The sequence below is a fragment of the Amblyomma mixtum genome, chromosome 6 (assembly GCF_055824585.1).
Source record: "Amblyomma mixtum isolate Tamu chromosome 6, ASM5582458v1, whole genome shotgun sequence".
Lineage (NCBI taxonomy): Eukaryota > Metazoa > Arthropoda > Arachnida > Ixodida > Ixodidae > Amblyomma > Amblyomma mixtum.
In genome coordinates, this window is record NC_143017.1 from 126,996,273 (window position 1) to 127,014,703 (window position 18,431).

An 18,431-nucleotide genomic window follows, 5' to 3' on the forward strand; every position below is an offset into this window, starting at 1 on the left:
CGTGTTCCTTTTCTTTTCTTTTTTTTTTGCGCTGCCGTGAAGTACAGCAAGTGTACACTTTTATTTTACCAACCGCGTAAGGACGCTTTCCGGCTAAGAACGTTCTCAACGAGGTAAAGGTATAAGTCCGCGAAGCCTCCGAGCTATCTCTACGTCTCTCGTTGGAACTGTCCATTCTTGAAAGATCAAAACCGGGCAACGCAAGCGGTCTCCACAGCCTCAATTCGTGTCCCCAAAATGCATTGTGCTTACCCTGCACAAGCGAGTGATGGGGCCCGTAAGTGGTCATGCGTTGCCCGAACGTGTCCAACGCACGTGCGGCGCGTAAATACGACCGGTGACGCACTGGCACCAGTATCGCTGTCTGAACAGGACAGCAGCCGAGGCGAGACAAGTGCCAGAGCAAAGAGCGCGGATCGGCCGGGCCGATCGGTCCGACCGAGAGAGCCACGCAAGCGGAAACGTCCCTCCGTCCCCGCGACGACCAGGCACGGCGAGAATTAAACGCCGCCGCGGAACCCCTTTTTTGCACAGCCCGCGAAGCGTGCCCGAGTGCGCGCTTGTCCGAGAGTAAGAAAACAATGAGGCCCGGCCCGGCGGGTGATACACGAGCGCGAACCGCGATGTTGTGTACAATACCCCAGGCCGCGCGAAGGCCTCCCGCGGTACACGCTCGGCGGCGTTTATCGGTCGCAATAGCTGCAATTTGCCCCGCAACAACCGCCCGCTTTTCTCGCTCGCAGCCCCGAAAAATCTCCTCACCGCAGACGACGCTGCTCCTGCTACTGGCGCCTTGCGTGCATTTTCGAAGCGTTTGCTTTACATTGACGGGGCTAAGCAAAGCGGCCAGTCTCTGGACTGCCGTCGGTCGTGGTCGCGCGGCCTGGTCCCCTTTCTCGTTTGCTCCTCTTCTTCTTTTCCGCACCTCCCGACAGGCTGCCGAGCTCGATTCATTGTTCTGGCACTGCACGGCCTGTACGCAGGCCGTCGAGAGTTTGGAAGCGGCTAAGTGTGCCCGACGTCGCCCATGGACGAAGGTGAGTCAGAGAGCTGCGCGAGAGCAAGCAAATGAAATCCAGAAATTCTTCGCGCAGGACGCTACTTTTGTCCGCAGCAACCGATGAGCGAGACAACATTCCTAAGGACCTTCCCGCTACTATAATAGTTGGAACATGTTTCCTTTCTTTTCTCTTTGCAAGAACAAAAAACAATATGTGATCACGTCAACTGACTTCGCTAAGAGAATACAGAGCACGCGAGGAAGCGTCGGTATGGTGCAAGCTCGTCTCAGCCATTGCAGCAAGATACAAGCACAGCTCGCTCTTTAAGCGCCTCTTGTCTGAACACGCAGAAGCGCTCGGCAGTGGACACTACCCCTCGCTTTCCATGGTTGGAACCAGATGCGCTGTGCCACCCCTTTCAGTACCAAATTGGGCAAAGATACCTACGGCGCCCAATGCCGCAAAAGCCAATGCTCTGCATTCGGGGTGCACACCGGTTCGCCAGTGCCGCGTGATGCACGTGGCTTCCTCTACCTACCACAGCCCCAAGAGGCAACGAAACGACCTATGTCACCTCCGCGACTACGCAACAGCTTCTGACGAGACACAAACATGGCTCCTCCATCGGCCACGCGGGTGCAGCAGAAGGCGGTTACAACCAGCGCTAAAATGCGCCTCAGAGGTAGATACAACTCTGAACGAAGGTAGTACATGCCAAAATGGTGAGAGGCGTAGAGAGAGACGCCGGCGTTCGCCGCGCAAGCGGAGGAGGTCAAGATAGGCCGCCAGCATGGGGCATGCCGCAGCCCAGCCGGCCGGCCCGCAAATCAGCTGCTGGATAGGCCGGCGCGAAACGAGCTCTGGCGGCCAAGGTCCCGCTCATTACGAGGCAGGGACCACGTGCGCGCGCGCGCGGAGGGGATCGCGTATTCAAGGTGCGACGGCGGCCGCCAGGCGAGCCGTCAGGCAACAGCTGCAGGGTGCCCCCGGGGTGCACCCTTTCGCTCAGGCCAATTAGGCCGCTCAATGCGAGGTGCCGCGTATCGCGCGCAACGCGGCAGGAAAAGTGCGCGCATAAACAACTATCCATTGTTTACACGGAAGAGTCAGAACGCGGGCCTGCGAATTCCTGCGAACACGTGTACACGACACTCTAGCTTCGCTTTCCCGCTCGGAAACACGCACACGAGAGCGCCGAGCCCAGCTTTTTTCGGCTTCGCAAGCGACGGCGCCAAATGGGAGTAGTTTTAAACCAACGCTCGTGCGAGAGGTATACTCTGCATTAACATGGAGGAAGAAAAACGGACACCGTTCGTGAGGAACATGCAGCAGCCAGAACGCTGCCCGAGTGAACCTTGAGCGTCCACATCGCTGGCGAAGGACGGACGGCTGACAGCCTCGTACACATTGCGCAAGAGCGAAGTATGGTGGCTGCTATGCGGAGGTACACTCGCGCGCCTCAATAATGCGACTGGCAACTTTGTGAGTAATTGCGAAATGCGTAAGCAGTTGCCAGGAGCCGCCCATTGATATGCTCACTCTATAGACACTGAAGCTTACGTCAGCAGATTGCTTCTGCCTATTGAAATGCTGCCTATGGAACCGTTGTTCTTACACACAACTGACTACATGCGCCTGTCAAACGTTAAATATGCATCTTGTGTTAAGTATCTTGGGTTTGCATTCTGACAGTGATCACTCATAGAACTTCCATTTGCCCTACTTCAGTAATAGGTTACGTGCGGGTTTCCTGTATCTTATACGATATGCGGTGTCTTATGCCAATCTCTATGCGAAAAATTGTTCTCCACGAATTCGTTCACAGTGTGCTGCATTATGGTTTGACTGTGTCTGGCAATTACACCCTCAGATGGGGCTTAAGAATTAATTCAATTTCACGTTCTCTGATAACCAACAACTGCATACGATTTGTGTCCAAGGAAAGACAGACGCTGAATTTGCGCAACTTCTCTGATTGCTGAAAGTGTTGTAATTAAACACTTCTGGGAGCAATGTTTTCAGATACGGCCCCCGCCGCGGTGGCTCAGTGGTTACGGCGCTCGGCTGCTGACCCGGAAAGAACCTCAGGTGGTCGAAATTTGCGGAGCCCTTCACTACGGCGTCTCTCATAGCCTCAGTCGCTTTGGGACGTTAAACCCCAATAGACCAACCGTTTTCAAGATACGGTATACTCTAGCCCGCTTGCTAAGACCGAAAGAACCATACGTGACTCCCAAGGCTGCGACAAAGTACGGAAGAAGAACACGGCAATATTATGTTCCAGCCATATTTAATTATTTTCGAAATTGCAAGCGCCCTGCGTTTGTGGAAATACAAGACGTGAGAACAAGAAATTACTTGTGATTTTCGAAGTTTAAAATAATATTTTGTTTACCTTCTCATTAAACATTTCGCTCTGCTAATAACATTGTGCAATTTTCTGCGACGTGACTGCTAAGCCCTGCCAGTAAGCCCTCTGAGGCCTTGGCAGGCCTTCCATCTGTATTCTGTTTCCCTTTATGCAGAGTAAAGATTGTATTGAATTGTATTCTTCAATGAATAGATGGCAAGCGCCCCAATGCACGCCTGTAAACCGCATCGGAAAGCTAATACCATAGACTCTCGGTATCCTTGGAACTCGCTTGATTCGAATAGCCGGTTTTATTCGAATGTACATTTCTATCCCGTCAATGTGACGTGTATTAAAAGAGCTCCCATTACTTCAATCTTCTACGTGATCATAACAAACTTTCCATCTTCTTGTCAAAGGTTTGTCCAAGGTTGACTGCAGCACCGAAAAACATCCACGCCCTGGGAACGAATAAAGGGCACGGTGGCGATAAGGAGAGACAGCGTCGCGTGCAGACGACACCCGTATCGGCGCGTTTCGTCGAACCGTTTCGTCCGCCATGCGCAACGAACGACCGCAAGGCGCATAAACACCGCAGGTGAGTGTGAACGCCGAAGGTGGGGCCCGTACAGTGACACCCGATAACGAAGACGAGTTGCGTCCGGCATTCCAGCCCGAGGACCAGTGCACTGGGTGATCCCCCGACGCCCCAAAGAGCCTCTTCGCGCGCCACGCTCTCGCCGTCAAGGACAGCCACGGAGGCTCTGGGCGCCTCCAGCTTACGTGCGCGCGGTGGCCAATGAAGCGGCGCGTATAGTACATAACTGCCGAGGCTTATTGCCATGCTGATGGATGCGCGCGGCGCAGTTCTCGCAGCCGGCGGTGGTGTACGAGCGCGACGTGCATGTCAAAACCCAGGCGCTGGAAAAACTCCACGCTGGACCTCCCAGGCTCGACTCGCTACACACGGCGTGCCACCGAGGGTATAGTTCTTGCCAGCGGCGAATGGAACGGCGCGGCAACGGGCTAGCTGGGGTGGCCAACGACACGCAAATAGGAGTCATTATTTCTGCGGCCACGCGGCCGCGAGTTATTTTGGTTTTCCTCGTGGCCGGCTAATTGTATACAACGCCTAAGTAGCGGTAACTGTCCAAAGGAAAGCGCGTGAAGTACTCAACGAGCGGGGACCCCGTACAGGCAAAGAGCCCCAGAAAAAATTGTACAAGACACGTAGGCTCCGGCTTAAGGTACATTCATAGACGGCTAACAGTCTCCACACCATCCCTGGTGCAATGGTGCAGCGGTTTTTAAGCGATGCGCCACTGCCCTGCGATGGCAGGTGCTGCACCGGTGTGCCTTGTGCGACCCAGGTTGCTCTTCCCAAGCGTCCAATCATCAATTTAACTGCCACCTGCCACGGGTGGACAGGCTGATGACGACACCACGAGGTCACATGACCTGGGTGGCCCACCTGCCCTGTAGGATGCCTCTGTGGGGATTTTTCGCGGTCTTTTCGATCACGGTCAAGGGCGCCGACGACACCGACTTTTCTGCGACAGGAGCTCCTTAACACTAATCGCGTTAAAACCATGAATCTTACTCAAATACGGGTGTCCAGTAGCGTCGTCCGTAACAGCGGGGCTATCTATAGTAACGAAATGAAAAATTAACTCACCGAGAGACCGACATACGAAGCATGGAGGACTTAAATGGTACGCTGATTAACAATCTCAGAAAAATTTTGGCCCACCCAGACCTCCCCCTCTGGACAGAGAACGAAGGAGAAAAGTTTAGTCAAACCGTTGAGTGCGTCGATCTACACAGCAGCCGACTGCAGATGCGGCTGAATAATGGCATTCGCCTGTATATGTTTTAATTGCGTCGTCAGCCAGTAAGCGCGGGAAGACGAGGAAAGAAAACGCGTTTTACGTGCGTTCGCACAAGGGTTCCAGTTTGAATTTCAAGGCCATCTGGCGTGGATGACGTACACGCGCACTGATAGCGGTTTGTTGTCATTTGACGCATCCCATGTATGTACGTGCGCCTGGCTCACTCGCACACGGCCAGGTTTTCCTTCTGCTGCTGCTTTCAAGAAATTGGAAAGGCACGCCGGCGACGCGAGCAGGAATGCTCCGTGGAGGAATCGCTAGGTCACTGCTACTACTACTGCACCCAAATACCACACGCTTTGGACAATCACTATACGTTCGACGAAATAGTTGCCATCCTCCCCCCCCCCCCCCCTCACCCACCCACCAACAACAAAAAAATAATGATAATAAACGCTTCTAGAAGGCAATAAAAAAAAAGGATTTTCAGTACGGATGAATACGCTAATACAAAACGATGTGCCTAAGCTCTTATAAAACTGTAACGCATTGCGAAGGCTGACTGTTCGGCACAAATATCGGGAGTTGCAGCTTCCTGCACATACAGGTCGTAAGTTAACGGAAAAAAAGAGCGCTACAACTAACATTTCTGCTTCCGCTCACAGGTTGTCCATGACTTTTGAAACCAGGCTCACTTTTCAAATAACTGTTCCTGTCACTTAGTACTAGTTGTATGGTCACAAGGAAGGCGAACAGGAGACCGAACCCGGCATTTAACCGAGCAGAAAGAAGGGGGGACTCGTCGCCACGCGCATTCAAAGCAGGCAGGCCCGGCACCCAGCACGCGTCCAGCGCTCCGTCGCCGCCGAGGAGCACTCTAGGCCTCGCGGCGGCGCCTCCGCCACATGGCGTGCGCGCCCGCGCGCGGGCCGTTCGAATGCGGCATCCGGCCGCGGGACGTCCCGTAACGGGCGCCCCTCCCCGGCCCCACCCTCTCACCTGTTCCTCCGGAGTCGTATCCGACACGCAGCATGGAGCCTGTCCGCGGTGGCGGCGACGAGCGGCCCCGAGTCCCGTAGCACGCTGTCGTTCGTAATCCTAGGGGCGGCGTCGCGCACACTCACGTCCGGCACGCACCACACACGCGCACCGGTTCAGCCTCTGCGCAACGAGGGCCACCGCCGGCGTTTCATGGGCGGCGATCGCGCTGGGCGCCCGGCCGGAGAGCACAACGCGAAGTCTTGGGGCCCCGGTCCCGCGCCGAAGAAGAAGACAGCACGGCAACGGCGGCGACGCGGCCAAGAAGAAGAGGCGTGCACGGCGGCGGCGGCGGCGGAGAGTCACACACAGCACGCAGCGAGGGGAGCGGCGGCAGCAACAGGCCGGCACAGCGGGCGCGCGGCGACTAACGAGCGGAGAGGGAGCCCGGCCGGCGGCGCGCGGCGGCTCGGGCGAGGGCGCGTTACCTGCTCAACCTGACCCGACCAATTAATCCCGTGCCCCGGGGGGAGCTGTCCGCCGCCGCCGCTGTCGACCGCGCCGCCGCCAACGGGCTCGGCTCGCGACGTCTTCTTTCGGCGCCCCTTTCTCCGGCGGCTGAGGGCCGCTCACGGCGCTATGGGAGTCGACGCTGAAAGGCCGCACGACGCCCGCGCCGGGCCACCCTGCCGCCACCTCCAAATCACGCAATGAGCAGCGAAACGGCGCTCCTGAGTTCACTGCGGAGGCTGTGCCACCGACAGACCCGTTCGCGTCGGCAGCAGTGCTCGCGGAAGAGATAAGCGATGCGGACAAAACAAGCTCTTCATTTCAGCCAGCCCACTTGTTTTCCTCTGTGCGGCAAACTACGTACAGCAGCAATCGTTCTACTTCCAAGGGAATTAATTGTTCGTCCCTTATATTCGTAACTCACGTATTCACCCCTGCAGGCCAAGATCAAACTTCTTACTGAGCAAAAGCAAAAAAAAAAAAAAAAACGGCGGTACGGTCCCTCTATTTGGAATAGCGAGACCTCCGGCAGAAGAGCATACACCAACGAGAGCACTCCTTCTGGGGAGGATAAGTAAACGGACTAGACAATATCGTACACCCGCGCTCGTTATCTGAGGCGCCAACACTCCGCGCTTTTTAAAGTCATCACGGACGCGACCGCAGTTCTTCGCGCCCTCACGAAGGTAACTGCAACATTCGCCACACAACTCGAGAAACCGCACGTTCCAACGTCGCTCTTCGGCGTCCTTTGGTCTGATGCGAGGGGATGCTCTTATTTCCTTATTTTCCGTTACTCCGAAACAAAGTTACATGGAACGCGCATTATTCATTAACCTCATAAACTAGGCACTGTCAGAGGTCCAGGACAGCATTTGCTAAACCAGTCAATGAAAACTAAATAGAGAGTCTTCATACTGCGCACAAACTCAGAAGCTCCGATTGTGTACAGTAATTTCAGACAAGAGGAGAGCGATCTCAAGAACTAAGACGAAAAATGAACGAGATCTAGAACAAGCGACCGTCATAGCAGTATAGGTAAATAGAGCTTAAAAATGAAATGCAGACGAAAAATGATTCTTTATGAACAAATTAAACAAAAATGAAAATAGAAATCAGAGGCATGCAAAAGATATGACCTGGAAACAAGCGATTTCAAAGTGTTCACTTTACGTATATACATGCGGTTACGGAACAGATATTATTGTCAGAACCAAGCCCAACTGTTTATTTCGAAGAGCTGTGCGTTTTTATTCTTTTTTTATTATTATTTTGCGCCCGGGAGTGGCCAAACGTAAATAAGTTTACCGGTCGACGAAAAAAAAAAAGAAAGTGAATGCCTTTATACTGATAATTATCTGTGCTGCCTGATCACTGACTGCGCTGAATTAACACGGCACGCACGGTTAGCTCCAAATGCCCTTTCGGCGTTCTTAGTTGCTCTAATAAAATCAGTTAAGTACTGCGTCTTCCTGCCCGCTCCCCACCAGAGCAACTCCCTTGTTTTCTTTCTGCTTTTTCTTATCTCTCGCTTTTCTCCCACACCTTTACATCCCCTCATCCTCTTCCCCCCGTGCAGAGTAGCAAAGTGGTTTCATCTACCGGTTAAATGATGATGATGTCATCAGGCTTAATGGCACATACCCACGGCGGTCGATTGGCCAGGGTGCATAGTGGATAACCTCCCTGGTTTTCCTCCTCCCCTTCCTCCTCCTCCTCGACCGCAAAGTAAGTATGAGATCGTTAGAGTGTACGGAAAGCGTGAACACGCGAATGTAATTTACAGGGCATCAAGAAACTAGCGTCAACCATACATAAATAAAAAATAAAAAAATAACGATGGCAATCATGCGGTTCCAGCTTTCATTTAAGTGATATAAAAACGTTGCTCATGCGCCTGTCCCCACTCGGAAATGCATCTACTTGAGGGCAACACGCATGCCTCACAATTAAAAAGAAAATTAGCCACGCGCGATAACATTCATCAAACCAGTAGGAACAAGACGCGTGGAGATCATGGGGAACGATGATTACGTTGATTACAGAGCTAGAGATAAACGCCAAAAGCCTTGCTTGAGTTGCACGGGTGCTGTTGAAAAGATATTAGATGACCGAAAGATAAGCCAAAAGCGAGAAACAAATATAACAAAAATGTTAAATGCCGCCTTCATTGCACGTCTTTGATTCATGCCGTCAGCTGGTGGCGCAGTGACGCGAAAAGTTCAGCTTTTTCAAACGGCCTGGCCGCAAATGACGGAAGCAGCAATGGCGGGCGAAGTAATCAGTGATAAATATAAATGAAGGACATCTTATCATTTATGCAATGAAACCAGAATATAGGGGAAGAAACAGGATTAATACCGGTCCGGTTTGCGGCAAATAGGTTGATACTGGGTCCACACGGGTTATCTGTGCCCGGTTTAGCGGTCATATATCGGCGAGGCCGGTACAGTTCGGAGCTAAACGGGTTAGCCGGGTCCGGTTTAGCGCTCGTACCAAAGACCGGTATACCGTCGAAGCTCGAATAGGTTTAACCGGGTGCGGTTTAGTACTCATACCGAAGAAACCGGTACTGTTCGGAGCTTCAGCGGTTCTAACCGGGGCCAGTTTAGCAGAGACCAGAGCCGTCCGGAGCTTAAGCAGGCTCGCCCGTGTCCGGCATAGCGGTCATATATCGAGTGAACCTGACAAGGACTTACTCAAAAGAAGTGAAATGATTCTGTTATTGTTTAAGCTTGGAGGTGAGCCGATAAATTCTTTAGCCAGCTTGATCGATGTAGCCGTATACGTTCATATCAGTGACTGACGAACAACTTGTAACGTATAAGTGAAAGCAAGAACACAAGTTTTCGTGAGAAACATGAAAAACTCGAGGATAACTGAAACGCAGTGGTGACAGCAGAAATACACACGGGTAGCTTGACAGTATAGGCGACTTAATGCATGAACTAGCTATGACGAACGTACTATGTTTCCGGATCGGCCTATAGTGGAAGCAGCAATGAAAAAATAGTGAAACATCTAAAATAAACGCTAGCAAGGGATGGACCATGTATACTGCAGAAAAAAAAAAACAGCACAGGGCCTCTTTTGCGCAGTTTCTTCCTTCTTTCTTTCGCTGCTGTAGTTCTTAATATGAACCAGCCGAGCTATCGTTAGTTCAACGTTTCCTTGGCTGTTCATGCTTATATACGATTAGTCGGAAGCGTATTATCGGCGTCGGCCCTCCACTGGCCGCACGATAAGCAAAATGACGCATTACGCCATGAATTGATGAGCCAGAAAGCTCTGTGTGCAGCTAGAATAGCGAGTGTTCTGAGAGGATGACAAATGGCAAGAATTGAGGAATTACGATTATTCTAGGATTTTTCTACTAAAACCGATGCTTACTAAGGATGCAGTACATCGATGACACCTCCTTACAGCATGCAAGAAGATTGAGCACGCTCACAAAGCAATCGGATAGCTATTGCTGCAATTTCTACAGTTGGTAAAAAGAGGCAAACTGTGAAAAAGCGCAGTTACACTAGACAGGAAAATATTACGCACCGAATTCCATTGCCCACCATGGCTTAGTGGAACTAAACGTAGATAGGGCAAGGGGTGGTTTCCAACATTACGATTCATGTTTCCAGCAAAAAAAAAAAAAGAAAAAGAAGCGCCCATACTGAAGAAGAATAGCTGTGCTAAGGCTCTAATATGCTCAGTTAAGGCTCCGAGGGTCCGTGTTTCGAATCCTGGCGGTGAAGAAGTTTTTCTCTCTTTTTTTATTTTATACTCATTTAAATGCACCATAAAAGTTATTCTATAACCCTAAACTTTATTTTCAGCTCTACACACAGGGTCATCCCTGTATGATACAGGTTCAGCCTATATCACGCAGATTTATTCTGTACAATAAATCAGTATACCCAATCCTGCATGAATCACACACTGGATTTTTCAGTAGGGAAAAAGTAACACAAACTGATTATATACGGCAACAAAAGCAGAGGCTAAACTCCATGCTATCGCAATAATGGCCTCCGTAGCACAATTATACCGCCGTTCCAGTCAAGACAGGCGCTCCTACAGCATTTCTTCGAAAGATGCGTCCAAACCACGCGGTCCATGCGTTCTCCTATCCACACGTCGCTAATCAACGCAGGGGGGGGGGGGGGGGGGGGGGGGGGGGGTCAGACGTGTAATCAATCAACGGCTGGCTGCTGGCCAGTCGAAGCGCGCGCAGTCCGACACGAATCAGGAGGCCAGCGCGCTATCTCCCGCAGTTTCTCAAGACTCCAATGGCTTGCGGCAGCCCTGTTTCTACGAGGCACTTGAGCGGCGGAGGTCGAGCGTTTTGTCGATCCTCCTGCACCATGAGGGCCCAGAAATGTGTGGTACATCACGTGCCAACTCGCTGCAGAGAGAAGGGCCCACTACGCACGCGAAATCCACCAAACTGTGGAACTTCTTGAATCACAAAAGGTCGCCAAGGCTGGATTTGCTGGAGGCCATCAGCAACATTTTCCGAGCACAATGCGTGCACTCTGCGACTCCCATAAAGTGCTGAATTCTGTCCACACTGCTGAGAACACAGCGACACTGTGTGTTCGAGGAGGATTACAACTCACCAGGGCGCGCTTGCACGAAGCAAATTAGACGGTATAGCGCAAGACAATGAGTTTTTGAAGAAAGGAAATGGCGCAATATTTGTCTCACATAGCTCGGTGGACACCTCAACCTAGCCATAAGGGAAGGGAGGAAGGTATTAGTGAAAGAATAAAGAGAGAAAGAGGTGCCGTAGTGGAGGTCTCCACAATCTTGCCTTACTCGAAAGCTAAACCCTCCGTGGGTTTAGAGGAAAGCACATACGCTTAACTGGCTCACTTGTCAGTGGGCACTTCAAATGCGCTTTTAGAGAAAGAAACACGAACGCCGACTAAAAGGTTCTGTTGGCAGCTAGCTTTTTTCCTCACTATGCTATTCAGGCGCCCACCTAATGAGCAAGCAGTCTCCTAAAATGAGCAAGCAGTGCGCCTTTCCGCTCCTCAAATCTAGTGGAGAGTCTAGAATGCTTGAATAAGGCTAAAATGTCTTATTTACTTCAAGCAAGAGGGCCCCGATATCTCTGATGGGCCGAGAGGCTTTACATCCCACCAATTACAATACTGCAAATCAAAATCTGGGCGTTTGCATTTTCCGACAGTATGCGCGATACTTCAGATATCAGCTGTGTTACTGTAGAGGTATGGCGCCGCAGGAAGCCGATTTTTCCTCGCATTTCAAAAGAAAAAAACACACAAAGACCAGCTTCCTTTCGGAAGCACAGAACCGGCGCACACCTCTTGCTTAATACAGTCGCGAAGCGCACACAGCGCCCAAACTCCGGTTTGCCCTTTATAAAACAAGTTAAGGCGCCGAGATGTGCAGCCAGAAATATACACGCCACTGCAAAAGTGCCACACTCTTTCCACCACTTCCAATCTCGCGCTGCTTCGTGAACTCTGCTCAGCACCTGCGTCTTGCAGGCGCGATTGTACAACGCAAGCAGGCACCTTGACAAGTTCTCGGCGCAACACATTCGGTAGCCTCGGTCACCTCCACTGCCGTTAGGACGGCGCCGTGCTCTCGGCGCGCAAAGCATGGCTCAAGACTTCCAAGAGCTCCCTTCGCTGCGCGGACAGACACTTGGGCGCCCCGCCAACGGGAGCCGAGTGTCCGCGGCTCAAGGATTGACTCGCGGCCATCAACGTCTACTCGCTCATGCGGGCCGCTGCATATTCACGAGGCCGCACCCTCGCACGTAAATTGCCCCATCATTTCGCCGCTCCCATGCGCCGACTCGGAAGCCGCCGACGACGATGACTCTGCACTGTGGTGTGTGCGCGCGTGTATGTGCACGAGGCTATAGAAGAGGCGTGCAGGCCGACCGGCCGCCGATGAAAACTGCGGACGAGGCAAGACGCTTCCCATAACCCTTGTCCTCGTATGTTTGCTTGTTTGCACGCTCGCAAATGGCGTACAAAAGACGCGCGCATGCAGCGCGCTTGATGGAAGGCCTGTCACAGCGCGCTACTTTAAAGGACAGCTTCATTAAACCCCTTCGCTTCGCGCCGCCACTGGGCGCAGCGTTCCGGTGCAACGGGGCCGAAAGCTGATTAACGTCGTACAAACAAAACTTTGTACAAAGCCCATACGCGACTGCGTCACATTCCCGCGATCCACTTTGCGTCGTTGATTACGCGCCTTTACTAGCTTCCGAACAATACGGCCGATCATAGGCAAACAGAAGGCACTCACCAGCAGCTGTGTTTCGAGACAGCATGACGTCTCGCACTCGCCCGCACAGTGCGCAGTACGGGAGCGGCACATGCTTTGATGGGCGCGGAACTAGGAGTGCTCCGTCCCAGCTGTTTGCGCGACGGCGTTCGTTGAGCATAGCAGCGACAAAAAGCGGGAAATGAAAGCGGACCGCTCACTATGATTCGGGAACATTGACCCGGGGAAAGTCTCACAGCAGGCACTCTCTAGTAGAGAGGAGCAGCAGGTTCTCCTTATAGGTGTGAAAAACACTTTAAAAGAAGTACTCTAAAAGAGTCAGATGTTGGGCTAGGTGGTTTTCTGACAAAGCATTCATCTTTTTAGCGCAATATTTTAGCGCCTGTGTCTGTCTCTCTTTCTGTGTCCCGGTGTTTCGGTTTCAACAGCAGAACGATGGGTGTGATGACAAATTTCAGTATAGGCCATGTGAGGCGTGAAGGAAGCTAGAATATGATCGCTGCTATGTAGTTCTAATTCACTACAACGCTTAAATCAGCGCGGCTCAAGAGCCCGAATTACAACGAGTTACGAAGCAGCGATTAACAGCAGCTTTTTTCAGGCCTCAAGTGATCTGCACTAAACCTCAAGGGCACATCCATCATCCAGCTGCTCACACCGAAACAGCATGAGAGAATATTCAATTACAAATTACATAGCAGTCGTCGGTGAATAGCACAAAGTGATTCACTCATACTAATGTCGTACACATCGTTGCGAAGAACCAAAATGAGGTGTCTGTAATCCTTTTATGCCGCGTTATTGTGTGAACGAGACAGCGGTATGGGCACAGCTATGGAAATGGTGTACAGCATGAAACTAACGGTTGCGGACATTAGGTACCAAAAAAAAAAAAAAAGATCAAGGTGACATGCGGTCACCGTGGGGACGTTGAAAGCCAGTGACAAATTGAGCATGTCGGTCTTAGTGTTAACAGAGTTGGTAAATGACTGCGAAGAGCACCCGTCATTCAAGAGGGCTGCGCCAGTTTGGGCACGAAACGATCAAGTCCACGACGCACACATCCGCTACCATCACACAGCTACCGAGCAGTGTCCTTGGGGCACGATGACGCTTCGAGCTCGCCGAGGCACGCGGGCAGGAGGCAGACGAGGCGACCAGCGCGTGCCCTCCGGAGGACCTTCCATTGTCCGCCCGCAGCTCATTTATTCGCCGGCCCCGTCCCCTCCTCCTTCGCCCGCTCTTCACGCCACTGGTGCGCCCACAGAAGAAGATGTTATCAGATATACGCGCCCAGTTTGCCCACTGCGTGTGTGTATGAAACGAAAGGCTCAGCTGGAAGACCGCCACGTCCCAGCACGAGAATGCGGAGGGTGACGCGATTCTGCGCGAAGAGCAGCCACATTACGCAGAAAAACAAGTCCAGCAGCACAATTAACCTCGCGAGAAAATGAAGAAAGTTTGGAACGGAAACAAAGGAAATGAAGATAAGGGGAGCAGCATGCAGCAACGTCGCGCCACTTTCCCTGTTCGGAACACTCATCTCAACGATATAACGTCAAAGGCATCAATGATGACCATACGTAACCAGACAGAAGAAGACACAACTGATGGCTCTTCTTTTGTTGTTGTTGCTGCTGTTGCTGGCGCTTCTGAAACAACTTTTAGGCTGTAACGCCGGACCATATAGGTCCGCTAAAAGAGTAGACCAGCATGAACTGCTGTGCTTTAATTTGAGGCTTGCATCAGTTAACAGAGCTCTGATAACTTCTAGCGCGCCTGAAACCCACCCAACATGGTGTTCTCTACTCTATGGGCGCCACCGAGATGCACAGCACCTCGCGCGCGCACTGCGATGCATGAAGCAACGTTTCCGGGAAACGCAAGCGTATCCGATCAGTGCGTGGCAGACCCCAGAGAGAGAGAGAGAGAGAGAGCTCTGAATGCGGAAGCCAGAGTGTCAGCGCTCCCGCACATACACACAGTCAAGCTGGCGCGCAAGCAAAGAGTAACGCCGCACCCGACGCATAAGGCGCGTCACAGCACCGAGCTCGCACGGGGCACAAGGCGACACGCGGCGGTCCGGAAGAATGGGGAAGAATTGCCCAAACAGCTAAGCGAATAACGGAGCCCACGCTCGCCGGAGGTCAAGAACGAGACAGAGGAGAGAAACAGCGAGAAAAAGGAAAGCGAGGGAGCAGAGAAGAACGGGGCCAATCTTCGTTTCCCGAAGAAATCGACTGGACGGAGAAGTGGCGGCGCCCGCTGCTCCAGGCGCACGCACGCACGCACGCACGGGCCGCGGGTTTGGCGGCAATAAAGAGGCAGTCATCTCCGTGATTGCTCCCTGCGCCCTCCTCTTCCCATCTCCATTCAGCCCCGCGCAGCAGCTTTGTGTCTGACTCCCCGTTTTCGGGTTCCGCGGTGAGCGCGCGCGGCGCCCATGGAAGGAGCCAATGACGTCCTCGATTGCGGGTTTTCGGCCCATCCATCTATATACATCAGCTCGCCGAGGGCGCCGGCTACGGCCGCGGAGAAGGCAAGAAAAGGAAGCGGGTCCGAGCCTCGGATTCAGCGCCCTCGGTGGAGGGCGCGGGTCACGTGGCGGCTGCATGGACCATTATTATGGATGAACCCCACCCCCACTGCCCTCTTGACGGCGCTGGCCAAAGTAATCGCAAGGTGCCGTGTCGCTTCGGCACGTTGCTCTCTTTTTTTTTTTTTTATTCTCGGCGGTAAGAACAAGTGGCTGCAGCAGTGCTTTGCTTTACGGCTGTGTGATGAACCTATTCGCATGGAACATAACGGACAAAGACTTCTTCAATAAGGGCAAAGAAGATATATGAAAAATAAGCAACTCCATTTGCACCGATTAAATTTCACTCCGCATAAAACGCGTAATTACCCTGCGCGAGCCACGGCGGGTACCCACAGAAATTCACAGAAATTTACGAGCATGTCAAGGCCATTCTCGCCAATGCACAACTGCCGGACATAAGGACTCCGTTTCTAAAGTTCTTCCACAGTGAGAAACAAAAAAAAACCTGTAGGATTGCGAAAGCAACGATGAGAGCGAAAGAGGCGATGGAGAGCGCGCGGCAGCGACGGCGGCCCCGGCACGCTAGCTATGCGCCGCTACTGCGCGTGCGCAAGTGGCGAGCGCGGCGGCGGCACCTCTGAGTCACCCGCGCAGCGACGGCGCGCCACTGTGCGCAGTGTGACGTCACTGCTCCTCGCGCATGCGCAGTATATGGCCTTTCGTCAGCTCCGCGAAATGGCTCGGCGACTGGCGTAGTGCTGCTTTCGCAACAAAAACATACAAACACACAGACGAAAAGGAGCAAAGAGGTCAGATTAGGCCGCAGTATAACTACAGGCACTTCAGTCATAATCTTCAAGCACGCTGCACAAGTCCTCCCGTCTTCAAGCGAAACATTTCCAAGTCATGATCACGGCTTTCTGCCCCTGGTAAGTGCTGTGTTTAACAGACCCCATAAAACTCAACCAAATACTTTTCCAACCTCGCATTCGTTCGTCTCAGGAAGCTGGCTATTACCTAAAGTCAAAAGAGGAACGTTTCTGAGCACGGGAGTCCATGTCTGCAGGGTCAGGGCGATCTGCAGGGGTCCAACAGTTTGACCTCGCAGCCTCTACATGCCTTTTTCCAAAATGCACCTCGTCCCTGCGCAACTGCCGATCCACTCTCACTCCCCAGCCTCTGGCATTTTCGCCAAAACAAGGACACGACGCCCACTCTTATATGCTTACAAAAGCGTGCATACGCGCACAAACCGTTTCTCGCCTCTCCTCTCACGGTTCCATGCGCCCCTGATTTGCTTCCCAGAAACGGTCCGGGAGGACGAACAACAATTACGCGCTAACTACAATCCGCAGCTGCAGTGAGAAAACAGACCGGCCCGAACCACGACCGGCAGTCAGCAGACAGGGTAGGAGGGGGGGGGGGGGGGGGGGGGGGGGGGGGGGCTCACAGCCAAACGGAAATGCTCCTGAGAGGAAAGGAAAAGGGAGAGAGAGGGGGAAGGGGAGTCCATTACCGATGGAAACGCCGATCGAGATCACCGAGCGAGTCTCCGCGGCTGCCTCCGAAGCTGGGCACGCAAATTAAAGCGTCTCCCCGTGCGTACTGCAGAGACGCGGTCAACGTGAAAAATCGCCCGGGCGGCAACCATGCCCGGGGCTCGCTCCGCTCCGCGCGCGTGCGTATGCGTACACGGGTTTGAGAGAAGAGCAATTAGAGACACGAACGCGGAATGAGGAGGGAAAAGAAAAGTGCGTGCCGTGCACTCGGAAACTATACACAAGAAGCAGTGCATGCGGAGAAGCTCAAACGAGAAAGCGGGCGGCCCGCGCTCACAACCAAAGCGATCAAGATAAAGGAGAGGGGGGAGGCTTGAATATGTGGGGCTGCTAAGACATATTTCCCATGTGCGCACAGCTACGCAAACTAAACGCATTGTAGAAAGTGAGCAAGATGCTGTTATTGCTTACATGTTAGTCGTAACACCGGAAATGGCCCACTCTCCTTATGTGTATGCCCTCTGCAGAACCCCTCTATATATTCCCGTGGAATAATGCCTTCTAGTCAGGACACATAAATAAATAAATAAATTTGAACAGCTCAGGTTAGGTGCGCCAACCCATACAACTGAAAGCTGTGGGGGCCATGAGGTGAAGCAAAAACTGCGCAATATAATCGCCAAATTTTAGACCACCGACATGCTAAAGAAACGTGTGGTTGATGACAAGGAGCAGCGGTGACGAATGATCGACTAAAGTCCGCGTCGCCAAGGGCCGCTAACGGCACACACACGCTAACGGCACGGCTGAGGGTGGCATTAGGTGAGTCCAGTACATCACAGGCCACCGGTAAGCCCTTTTCTATGGAACGCAGAAGTGTGCCAGATGTTCAGATTTCCCACGTCAGCGATCGACACTAAAACTCCGCGGCAAAAACGCAGGAGGGCGTACCTGGAAGAGAAACTTTCTCGAGCCAGTTCGAACCTATACTTGTCTCAAACTGGCCAAACCTACGTCCTTTGGGACCAGGGTTGTAGTCGTCCGGTACACCGTATGGGTACAGCGTGGTGAGAGGGTTAACTGCTGGGCATTTAACAGCCATACCGTTTTAAGAGAATAAGGTTTACGGCACGTACAGGCGCGGACAAAAGTAAACGGAGCACGCAACTGACTTCGAACATTTTTCACGCGTCACCTAATTGAAATTTCCAGCAGTGATGTGCGCATGCTGGTAGCGGTGGTTGGTGGGCTTTCTTGTAGACAAACAACGCTTCTTCATTACCAATGGAGAAAGAGTGCTTGCACTTCGAACGCAATAGCATGCTCAGTTTACTTATGGCCGCGCCTGTAAACTACATCTTCTATCAAAGCAGCCCACGAAAATTTTCGTTCCAGTCGGTATTTAAGCCAGCTTAAATAAGGTCACAAATCAGAAGCAGCGTAAATACAGAGCTGTGTACGTCA

General features: G+C 52.4%; 1 protein-coding gene across 5 annotated transcripts in view; it reads right to left on the reverse strand.

Moving 5' to 3' along the window:
• Nucleotides 1-18,431, reverse strand: part of LOC149340314 (uncharacterized) — a 628,908-nt gene that overhangs the window by 489,166 nt on the left and 121,311 nt on the right. Inside the window, exon 1 of one of the 5 annotated variants that reach the window (XM_089549068.1) lies at nt 6,180-6,572. The exons of the other annotated variants lie outside the window; for them this stretch is intronic. Coding sequence (XP_089405194.1) covers nt 6,180-6,213 — 34 coding nt within the window. The 5' untranslated portion in view covers nt 6,214-6,572. Of the gene's footprint in view, nt 1-6,179; nt 6,573-18,431 lie in introns of those variants that run through there. 5 annotated transcript variants of the gene reach the window in all.